The sequence below is a fragment of the Balaenoptera musculus genome, chromosome 12 (assembly GCF_009873245.2).
Source record: "Balaenoptera musculus isolate JJ_BM4_2016_0621 chromosome 12, mBalMus1.pri.v3, whole genome shotgun sequence".
NCBI classification, from domain to species: domain Eukaryota; kingdom Metazoa; phylum Chordata; class Mammalia; order Artiodactyla; family Balaenopteridae; genus Balaenoptera; species Balaenoptera musculus.
Window position 1 is genome coordinate 9,820,743 of NC_045796.1, and position 12,227 is coordinate 9,832,969.

At 40.2% G+C, this 12,227-nt stretch overlaps 1 protein-coding gene across 6 annotated transcripts in view; it reads right to left on the reverse strand.

The window, feature by feature from the left end:
• Positions 1 to 12,227, reverse strand: part of SNX9 (sorting nexin 9) — a 154,532-nt gene that overhangs the window by 44,218 nt on the left and 98,087 nt on the right. For 4 of the 6 annotated variants that reach the window (XM_036871164.1, XM_036871163.1, XM_036871162.1 and 1 more), the window contains exons 5-7: positions 11,461 to 11,553; positions 4,604 to 4,769; positions 2,184 to 2,334 (exon numbers count right to left, since the gene is read on the reverse strand). In XM_036871164.1, the coding sequence (XP_036727059.1) occupies positions 2,184 to 2,334; positions 4,604 to 4,769; positions 11,461 to 11,553 (410 nt within the window). The remainder of the gene's footprint in view (positions 1 to 2,183; positions 2,335 to 4,603; positions 4,770 to 11,460; positions 11,554 to 12,227) is intronic. The other 2 variants (XM_036871167.1, XM_036871165.1) reach the window with 1 other exon arrangement.

Sequence of the window (12,227 nt, forward strand, 5' to 3'; positions counted from 1 at the left end):
TCTTCAGCTTATTGTGCTGCAATTGCCATCACCCATTTGCACATCACAGCAGACTAGAAGTACCTTAGAGAAAGCACTTGTATTTCCAGGACCTAGAGGAATTATGGGAATATACTAAATGCTTAATGAATTAATGGGCTAACCTGGAACACTTTCATTAAAGAACCTACACTTTTGCTAGAAAACGCTGATGGAGAAATTGGGGTATTACACGTAGCAACAATTCCTTGACTAGACTGTAAGCTTCTGAGTGCAGAGAGCACAAGTCATGCTTCTTTTGGTATCTTAGCGACCACAGCAAAACTCTAGAGCTGACTATGCACGCATTTAATACTTACTGAACAGCAGTGCAATTGACTAATTCTTTCAGTATTATCAAGATGTATTCTTGTAATGCTCAAGTATACTTAAATGTCTGATCTCTGTTTTTAGCATAAGGTTTATGCTCCATGACTGGAATATAGCTGTCATTTAAAATGGATTAACTGCTGAAAAGTGTTAATATTAAAAAAATGTTTACAACTGTTATAAGTAAGTCATTTATACATTAGTCTAGTTAAATAAAAATATGTAGGGTTTAAACGGCTCCCAGCACCACAGAAAGCGAGGGATTCCTCAAAGGTGTAGGTGCATATTAGGACTCCTTCAATTTGGTTTCAACCTAGACTGAAATTTTAGAGCAGAAAGAATTCTTAATTAAAGCCAATCCTTCACTTTAGAGATGAAGAAAGTTGAGTTTGAAACAGGTCATCCAACTTCCCCACGATCGTATAGCAAGCCAGAGGGCAAGCACGGAGCAGTGGAAACCACGGGAAAGTGGAGTCAGAGGCCTGGCACGAGCCAGAACCTCACGAACTAGCTACGAAAACTCAAAAATTCAGCTAGTCATGTTTGTCTCACAGGTTCTGCTTCCTCATTTTCAAAATGGGGCTGAGGGATACATTATATTAAAATGGGTTTTAAACATACTTCGTATTTAGGTTTAAAGAACAACTGAGGGTAAGGTACGTCACTACAGACCATATTGGGAACTTCAAATCTCACTCTAAGAAATAGGATACAGTCAATAATGACTGATTGTATTATGCATGCAACTGAGTATGAAAATACACAATGGAAGAAACTGGACAGAAATGCAGGAAAAGTGTGAGCTAAAAGATAACTCATTTAATTACCAGATGGTATTTAAATACAAAGGAGAACTTGCAGGGCTCATTAAACGTATACACATGTACATTGAGACCTAGAAACTTGGTATCTAGATATATATCAAACATGTTTACAATTTTTTTCCAGACATAGATTAACATTCCTTGATATCTGCTTGGAATCATGAACTTGGAACACCAAGAAAAAGTATGAGTAATTTTAGAAAAACTATTTTAAATATAACTGCTGTAAGAAGAGTACTTGAAGATAAATCATATGGAAGTCACAGAACTACATCTCCTTCAAGCTACACTGGTGTAAACTACAGACTCATCCAGAACTCTCTACTAGGGAATTCCATAGGGCTGTGTCCATATTCACCCTTTCCCACATGCTTTCCTGCTAAGCACTGTTTCTACAAGGACCGTTCAAACATTTTTTAAAAAAATATAAGAATAATCTAAGTGAAAACAAAGTCTTAAACACATTAAACATAGTAGTTGAGAGTGTGCTCAGGAAGCTGAGGGACTGGATTGGAGTCCCGACTAGGTCACTTACCACCTGTGTGAACTTGGGCAGTTACTTAACCTCTCTGGGCTTCATTTTCCCAGAGAAAACAGAGATTATATGTACCACAAAAGGGATACGAGGGTCGCATGAGAGAATACACACAAACTGCTTTGCACAAAGCCTGGCACATGGTAAAAGATCAATAAACAGTAAAACGTTTAAAAGGAAGCTATCATGATTATTTTTAGCTTTCCTGTGACATCAGCAATAAAAACCTTAATATGTCATGAGTTAATAAAGGTAAAAAACAGTATTTAGCAGATCATTAAATGGAACATATATTTCACTTTAAAATGAAAAAAAATTTTTAAAAAGGAAGCTTCCAAGCTAAGAGCCAAATAAAAAATAAGCATGATCAAACTGCACCCAAAACTTTGTAGACCACTGAAAAGAGAAAAAGCCTCTTTGTATCTTGTACCCGTTTCCACAGAGAGCACACGCTGCCCCAACCCCCTTACACCTACTTGTTAAGCGGCAGCTTCATGGAGGAGGCGCCGGCGCGGCTGCCTCCTCGCGGGGCCCCGCCTGCTTCCGCGGCCTCTGAATCCTTGAAGTAGGGAGACGACGCCTTGGGCTCATCCCAGTCTTCATCCCAGTCATCGTCGTCGCCAGTTGCTGGAGGTGGGCACAGAGGGTCGTCAGTAGAGAAAGACAGAAGAAAGATGGGAGGACTTCATCTTCTGGGGGGGGGGTCAGGATTATAATAAAGATGTGAGGAGTATAGGCTCTGTAGTCAGACAGTTTTGGGGCTTGAAGATTCGGCCTTTCAGCACTAAAGACAAGTTAGAAACAACTTCAAGAGGGCTGTTAGTCCAAGTAACTTCAGATAAATGCCAACTATAAAAACACTCTGTGGTATATAGGGAAGGCCTTCTAGAGGCCTATACGTTGATAAATCTAGCTTTATAAACTTGCAAATAAGCAGATCAAATACCCTTTAAGCCAAGAGACTGGGGAGGACAAAAGGGTGATAGAGTTGTTTTGTTTTGTTTTTTAACATCTTTATTGGAGTATAATTGCTTTACAATGGTGTGTTAGTTTCTGCTTTATAACAAAGTGAATCAGTTATACATATACATATGTTCCCATATCTCTTCCCTCTTGCGTCTCCCTCCCTCCCACCCTCCCTATCCCACCCCTCTAGGTGGTCACAAAGCACCGAGCTGATCTCCCTGTGCTATGCGGCTGCTTCCCACTAGCTATTTTACGTTTGGTAGTGTATATATGTCCATGCCACTCTCTCACTTTGTCCCAGCTTACCCTTCCCCCTCCCCATATCCTCAAGTCCATTCTCTAGTAGGTCTGTGTCTTTATTCCTGTCTTACCCCTAGGTTCTTTATGACTTTTTTTTTTTTTCTTAGATTCCATATATATGTGTTAGCATACGGTATTTGTTTTTCTCTTTCTGACTTACTTCACTGTGTATGACAGACTCTAGGTCCATCCACCTCACTACAAATAACTCAGTTTCGTTTCTTTTTATGGCTGAGTAATATTCCATTGTATATATGTGCCACATCTTCTTTATCCATTCACCTGTCGATGGACACTTAGGTTGCTTCCCTGTCCTGGCTATTGTAAATAGAGCTGCAATGAACATTTTGGTACATGACTCTTTTTGAATTATGGTTTTCCCAGAGTTTTAAAAAGGAATTGTTTAACACTAATAATAATAAAGGTGAGAGAAGGACAAGGGGGTGGAGGAGAAAGAGAAAGAAACGAGAGAGAAGTAATAACTGACCAGCATCAGGAGCCTAACATTCTAACAATAATCTCTGTGTCAGATGAGGTGCTGCCGGCTTTCCTCCCTCCCTCCCTTCCTCTTCCACTGTTCTGTGCCTCTGTCTCCACCTCTGATGGCCTGAGGAGTCCCTTTAGCATTAGGCAGGAAATTGCCCTGGGATCTCCACCCTTAGAGTGCCACCACGAGAAGCCCAGAGACAAATGCCAAAACGAAAAAAAGAAGGGAATAGAAGGTACTAGAAGGATCTGGGCCAAGAGTCCTGGAGCCACGCCAAGTTACTACAGAAGCAGATGTCAGCAGTCTAGTCGCAACGTTTCTACCCAGCCCGCGACTCCTGGTCCTGCAACGGCCCAGCTCCCGTCTACGAGTGGGAGCTGGAAACCAGCACCTGTGCCCTTTATGGCTCCTGCATGCAAGTCTCCCGCTGTTTAGCACATTCAGTTCTTGGCAAAATCTGCTCATACAGGGATCATTAAAAAATAACGGGTGGATCTCTTAATTTCAGAACAGACATAAATCGCCTTTCTTAATTCCTCAATTGTTTCTCCTTTTAGAAATTCCTCTTTTGCCTCAGTATTTCCATTAAGAACCTGGGAGTCAAACAGGTAGTTAAGGAAAAGACTGAACCGCTACGTTAGAGGTCATAAACCATGTGACCATAAACCACTGAATGTGGCGATGAACCATATTCAATCCGTGTGCACGTTTTTTTGGCCCAAATGTGTGTTAGTAGCTAAGATTTTAAAGTGGCAAGATGAGACGAAAATCGAGATTTCTAGTCTCTCTGGAACTGTGGTGGTCCAGGAACACTAGCTCAGTTCTCCTGCAACGGCATCAACTCGCCGGCTAGAGCAGAGCTGCCCCCCTCCGTCTTCTGCAGCCCCGCCCCACAGGGTCGCGCTGTGGTTCTGCTTTACGAACCTGGCCCCTGCAAGCGTTTGCATTTGTGACTCCTTGACAGGTAACTGAGAGTGGACTAAAGACCATAATTAAAAACTACCCACATTTTGACCCAGAAAAATAAGTTTGCTATTAGTGAATAAGAGCACCTGAGAACAGTTCCTTTGATTAAATCTATTTTAACTCCGACGCCCTTTAAGGGTGGGTGGGTTCCATCACCAGCAGAGCCCTCTTCCTCACCTGGTCCCTGGTAGGCCTGGGGGTGACCAAAGGCAGTGTCCCAGTTGTTGGAGGTGTTTCTTTGGGCTGCAGTCCCCTCGGGCTTGGCCCCCCAGCCATCCGAGCTTTCCCAGTTTCCAGATTTGGAAGCATTCCAGGCTGACCAGGGGTCATTGCCACTGCTGACCTGATGTTAGGGGTAAAAAAGGAGAGCGTATTCGTGACTTCTAGAAAGCATTACTCAGTTCAGTAGGAATCACATAACAATTGAATTGGGGTGCTGGAAAAACGGATAGAAATTTAAAACAATTTAAAATTTAAATAATAAAATTTTAGAAACATGTAGGAAAGCACAAAAGACAGGATCAACCGAATTTTACTGTTAACAGTTTGCCATATTTGCTTAGGAACTTTACAACCAATAACAAAGAAACTCCCTTTTTTTTTCCTTCCCCCAAGTAACTACTTTTCTGAACCTGTTCTCATTCCTGTGCATGTTCTTATACTTCCACTGCGTATGTAATGGAATATGTAACGCATTCATAAATAACAAATGCTTTATATTTTTCAAACTGACCTGAACAACACTGTACTGTATGTATCTCTTTGCAAGCTGTCTTTTTCTTTCACTTAACATTATGCTTGTGAGATTATACTTGCTGGTAAGAATATGTTTTATTCACTTTCACTGCTTGATAGTAATCAGTTGTATTTTTAACTGTTTTAATTTTTATTTGAAAAGGTAATATGTTCCCAGTAAGAAAAAATTCAAATAGTATAAAAAGATATGAAATTTAAAAACTATTCCTACCACCTTAAAATGCCAGTCATTCTCTCAGAGATAATGACTCCTAACAAATTCCTTGTATATACTTAAACATGCCATGCAGAGAGAGCCTTTTTGCTTTTAAACATATTATGTGAGCCCAAATTATAATTTCTGCTCTGCACTTTTCTTTTGTTTTTCCATTTAATAGCCTAAAACATTCTCCTAGGTACAGCAGCACATGGAGGACATCATTCTTTTACATGACTCCATAGAATTCCACTGTATTTATTTCCCATCATCTAAACAGCACATGCTGATGCTCATTTATCTTGTTTGCAGTATTTTGCTACTGTAAATAATGCTGCAATGCACATCCTTGTACATCTTTCCTCACCTGTCCAATAGACGTTATGTGAAACTCCCAGAAGAAAAATTGCTGGGCTAATACAAGTGTGCACTTAGAGTGGATAGATTCTGTCAAACTGCTTTCCAAGGAGATTGTACAGTCACATTCCTATACTCCTACTACACGCCAAGGGGTGGTGTCTTGCATAAAATGGGGCGACCATACTCCAAAACTATTTAAAAAATATTTTCTCCCATTATTCCTTAGCATAATTTTATAGTTTAATTATTAATATTATAAACAGAATTTTGGAGTGGGCAATACATGGCACCCAATATCAAGGAGTACTGCAGTAAGAGTACCTATAACCCACCTCTCACCCCTGGCTCACCCAGCCCTGAGGCAGCCAGTTTTTTGTTTTTTGTTTCCTTAATTTTTAAATTTTAAATCTTCAACCTGTATGGAATTTACTTCAGTATATGAAAAAATATAGGAATCCAGCTTAATTTTTTCCTGTAGTCATTCTGTTGTCCTAACACCACTTAATGAATAATCTATTTTCCTCCACTGATCTGAAATTCACCTTTATCGTATACTGGACTCGGGCCTGTTTCTGGACTCTATTCTATCCTAGTAATCTATTCATACTAGTACCAAGCTACTTTGGAGTCCACTAGACAGAATACCGTTAGTACTTTACCATAACATCTTTTATTGGTTTATTTTTACACGTGAACTTTAGCATCAGTTTCATGTTTTAAAACTAAAACAATCTTTAGTTTTAGCATTAGCATGTCAAGTTTAAAAAATGTGCTGATTTTCATTTGAATCACCTTAAATTTACAGATAAACTCAGGGAAAACAAATAGTGCCTTTAAAAAAATTTCAATACTGAATCTATTTATTCAAGAACATGGAATAGCAAAATTTTCTCTTTACTCAAGTCTTCCTTCTCACAGAAAAATTTGGGGGTTAGTTAGAGAGAGAGAGAGAGAGAGAGAGAGAGAGAGAGAGAGAGAGAGAGAGAGAGAGAGAGAGAGATTGAGATTTGTAAGAAAATTACCCAAACGGCCTCATACATCTCTCTAATGTTTTAGAATGCTATCATGGTTGGTCTTTTTTTCCCTCTCCATCAATTGACATACAGGGTGGATAACTGCCTGCCACCTACCAGAAGCATCAAAAACAGTATATGTTTTACAAGAGGAACTATGATTTCATTCTAACATCTCTATACCTTCAAGAAAAAAAAATGAAGTTACTAGTGATTCTGCCTGAAGTCAAATATTAACAGCAGAAAGACATTCATCCTTATGACTGTGAATTTCTCGAACATACGGCTGACGCGGAGCTACTCTCAAGCCACTCTAGTGCAGACTGGAAATGAAGGCTGCCGTGCTGAGGGCCTGACAATCACACTTCATTTAAGAGAAGCCCTTCCTTCCATAGTTTTCTTTAAGTAGGGGTGTCTTATTCAGCAACATATACTCTGTGCTCTACAAACTAAACTATGAGGTTTTGTTTTTAGAATTAAAAACTTCAAAAGGTACAGAAATTTTGGATAGTAAGATGACAGTAAGTACAGGCATTCACTGTCTAGCATTTCTATAAACTACTGAGGAAAAGGAACAGAAGGGTTATAACTAGAACAACAGGATGAGTGAAAGTTCAGCACTGCCATGACAGTAAGATCGTGTTAGCAAACTGTCAAAGGTTTTCATCAATACTGAGGAAGAAATGGGATATGAAACTCATCGCCAAGTATCCTTAAAAAATTAAAACTTATTAGGACAGAAACACATAACATGATAGTTCTTTTAAAAACTACTTTGTTTATACAAACATATAATATATATATTATTGTTAATATATATATTATTGTTTACAATAATATTATTGTTAATAATATATATATTGTTGTTTACAATAATTGCTATCTTATTTGGTTACGTGTACAATCTTTTTTTTTAAATTATTTGCTTTATTTATTTATTTATTTATTTATTTATTTATTTATTTATTTATGGCTGTGTTGGGTCTTCGTTTCTGTGCGAGGGCTTTCTCTAGTTGCGGCAAGCGGGGGCCACTCTTCATCGCAGTGCACGGGCCTTTCACTGTCACGGCCTCTCTTGTTGTGGAGCACAGGCTCGAGACACGCAGGCTCAGCAATTGTGGCTCACAGGCCTAGTCGCTCCGCGGCATGTGGGATCCTCCCAGGCCAGGGCTCGAACCCGTGTCCCCTGCATTGGCAGGCAGATTCTCAACCACTGCGCCACCAGGACTCTCTACCTGGGTTATGAAATCCTTGTTGGCTAATCTAATAACTTTGCTTTTCTCTGTTTTTTTTTCCTGGAACATTCCTTCTATCTTGTTTCAACTTGACTCCTACTGATAAATCTTTCAAAACCTGACCAACTGTCAATCTCTCCAGCTTCTATCATTGACTTTTTACTCACTCTCTCTCTCTCAGGTGACCTCCAGGGTCCCTCCTTAATATCAATAACTAACAACCAGCTCACAAAGCCTTCATGGTCTGCTTCTCTCTGAACCCACCCTTTCTGTACTTCGGCCTCTGGCTCCTTTGCTTTCAACTCCCAATAACCCTTCTGTCCCTTAACTGCAGGCATCTGGTCACACAATAGTCCATGCCTCTTCTCTACTTTCTTCCAGCTTTCCTTCAATGTCTTCATCCTCTTCTTTCCCCTCCTTTCAGGGCACCAAACCCCTCCCGATTCTATCAACCACTTTAATTAAAAACCGTTCATTAGACCTCACTGACCACAGAATAGATTCCAAACTCCTTAGTCCATCAATTAAGATCCTAACTTTTCCTTCCATGACATTCCCTGTCCTCACTACTTGCCACTAACCCTCACTCTGTGCTTCAGCCCGCAGTTTCCCAGACTTTCCTGTGTCCTTGCCTTTGCTCAGGCTCTGCTCTCCATCTGCATGCAAAGCCTTCTACCTCACCTTCCTAGATTCTGGCCCAGTCCCACCCCACGGAGGGCGCTGGCCTCCGCCTGCTGGCTGACATTCAGTCACATCCTTCCACTTTCTCCCATAGTTAGTCTTCCGTTACAGTCATTGGCGTATCGGTTAGTCATTCCCACTAGCAAGTCACGGGCAAACATCTCACCTAAAAGATTCTCAAAGTGCCTTACATAAAGTGGCAAAGACTCAAATTTTTTATTTTACTTAAAGTGGCTAACTGTGATCTTCTTGGTCATTTGTATGAAGTAGATATTATTCTAATAATAATAGATTATTATATCTATTATTCTCTAGATATTCATCTAACCTTCATAACATTAGTATTATTTCACAAAGAGGGAAATCAGATTTTCCTCATGTATACTGACTTGAGTCTCTTCTAGGAAAATAACCGGCTGTGGACGACCACAGAATAAGTGATTTTCAGCACTACCATGCTCTTAAAATAACAATGCCTTCCCAGTTATAAAAGCGTATCAGTACACTGTAGAAAAGCTGGAAGATACTGACAGGTACAGATGGACAGAGGGATGGACATATGTGTGATAAAGAACAGTAAAATGTTAATGGTAAAATCTAGAAGGCGGGTATATGATTATTCACTATGAAGTTCACTTAACTTTCCTATGCTTTAAGTTCTAGCAAAGGTTGGAAAATCCAACAAACAAAACTTGCACATACAAACATCGCCTTCTGAACTCCATGAGGATGCACGCAAGGGACAAGAGAAGGTCTGTGCCCATCAGGGTCACCAGTGATTTCTTGTTGCCTATGAACATGGGGCCTACACGTATTAAGTGTTTAGTAAATTACTTGCTAAATTAAAACACTCACAAACACTCACATGTTTGTCTGGGTCTCTATTATGAATGGATTTTCACCTGCCTTGCACTGGAACTGGCTGATTATGTCTGACTCGCCCCCTAACTCCCACTCTAACTAAATTAAATGCTCCCTGATGCCAGAAGCAATGTAGTCAACACATTTGCTGATCTAAATTTTTTTTTTACATCTTTATTGGAGTGTAATTGCTTTACAATGGTGCGTTAAGTTTGCGCTGTATAACAAAGCAAATCAGCCATATGCATACCCATGTCCCCAGATCCCCTCCCTCTTGCGTTTCCCTCCCACTTTCCCTATCCCAACCCTCTAGGTGGTCACAAAGCACCAAGCGGATCTCCCTGCGCTATGCAGCTGCTTCCCACTAGCTATCTATTTTACATTTGGTAGCGTATATATGTCAACGCTACTCTCTCACTTCGTCCCAGCTTACCCTCCCCCCACGGTGTCCTCAAGTCCATTCTCTACGTCTGGCACTCTAAATTTAAAAGCTATCCTAACCTCATAAAACAAAACAAAGAAATACATTTACATTGTCTTTACATCATGAGACAATCTAAATGTATCCGCTGAACGGAGCCTGTAGAGCAGAAAGACAGAGAATGGAGTCTGAGTGGCCATGGCGGGGTGGGGAGCGAAGGGTATTCCTGAGATAATCGTAGCAAAGCTGTGCATCTTACAAATACATAATATGGGGTAAAAGGGGGCAAGGATAAGAACACTGGTCCACTGGTTGAATTTTAAATCCCTTATGAAACTGTAGAAATTTGACTGACGTAAATTTCTCATGGGTGCAGCAGTTAAGAGCTAAAGCTCTAGAGGCTGTCTATCTGGGTTTGAACCCCAGCTTTACCATTTACTAGCTGTATGAACTTGGGCAATGTACTCCATCTCTCTTAGTTTCCACTCTTATAGAATGGATATAACATCATAAACTTCCTCATAAGATTTCTGTAGGGATTCAATGACATAATGCATATAAAGCACCTAACACAATATCTGGCACATGTTTTGCATTCAGTAGTGGTTATCTTACTACATGGGGGCTCATCTAGAGTATAAAGAAAAGAATGAAGACTGGTAATCTTTGAGTAAATCCCCATTAGTTTATGCTTTAGAGGAAAAGATCAGTTATATTTCCAAATGGCTTCAATGCCAGATCACATTAATAGAGAAACTTTTAATTAAATAAGTGATTATAGGCACTTAGGATACTTTCTATTTTAGCCAAAGATCTGTTTCCTTCAGATACATAAGAGAAAGAGGAAGAAGACAGAACTGTTTTGCCATAAAGTTCCAAAGCAACTCATAATTCTTGAGGGTCTTGGCACATTTTCTGTGTGCTAAATCCTGAGATCTTGCTTTTCCTCAAAGCCTAACCCCTACTGCAACAAACTGAGCTACACAATGATTTGGTTTAATGATCCTTTGGCCTCTGACTTCCTTGCCGTCAATTCCAAGAACCCCTTTTGTCCCTCACCTGCAGACATTTGGTCGCACAATAATGCATTATGTTCCTCCGCTAAGGTTTCAAACTCTGAGGGACCTCTCCTATTCTTTTCTCCCAGCCCTCCCTCCTCTCTCCTTTCTACTGAGCAATGTCATCATTCTCTTCTTTCCCCACCCTTTACGGTACCAAAGCCATCCAGACTCTGTCAACTCCGTGATTAAAAATCCTTCATTAGACCTTGCTGTCCATGGAATAAATCCATCAATCGAGTCTCATCAAAAGTCTCAGCTAAAAGGTCTCCAAAGTATAAATCCCAATTGCCCTTCCAACTCCTGTATGTCCCACATTCTATGTTGCCATGCCCCCAAGAAGAGCTTTAGTAAGATACTTTAGCTGAAACAATCACCTCACTTGGGAAAAAAAGGATTACTTCTAGGGGTTTTAAATGTTTATTTCCTCTTTCATTCAAGTTTGAATTTTACCTTATTTATGGAAGAAGAAGGAGAAGGAGAAGATGAAGAAGGTGGTGATTGGCTGAAACTTTCAATACAACCAATCTGAGCCAAAATATCCACCTTAAAATAAAAAAAGGTGCTCAGTAAATGAAGGGGAAAAAAAGAGTATACCAAAGCTAACAACAGCAAATGCATAGCAGGGCTAAGTTCACCAGAAAACTCCAGCATGCCACTCATGCACCAAGATTACTTGCAAAAAGCAAAGCCCCTACTGTATAGTAGTGGTTTGTCTTCAGTGCATTAGTATATATTCTAAAGACTCTTGCTGTCATAACACAGTATCACTGAAGCACTAAAAATAGTTATAAGCAGCACAGAAGGAATGGAACAAATATCATGCAAGTCATACAGCCAATGAAAAAAAACTCCAGAGGAAAAACATAGCCAAGCTTTTAAAAATGTTAGAATGTTGAACCAGGGCTTTCAAAGCCACCAGACATGTGAGATGAGCAAAGCTTCCTGGAACCACAGAGCCACGGAGAACCTACCAAGACCGGCTAAGAGCACAAAACAGCCCGCGAGGCCGTGAACTCTGTGTGCTCCTGAGCTGACTGGCTTGGTGTGCAGTGTCAACATGAGAACAGATAACTGATACACCCTGCGGAGCCAGGCAATGGCCAAATCAGCATCGCTGTTAGGAGGACAACCTTGGAGCCCAATTTCCAGGCTTCGAATCCCAGCTCCACAACTATCTAGTAGGGAAGTCATTACTATTAACATTTATATAGTGTTAT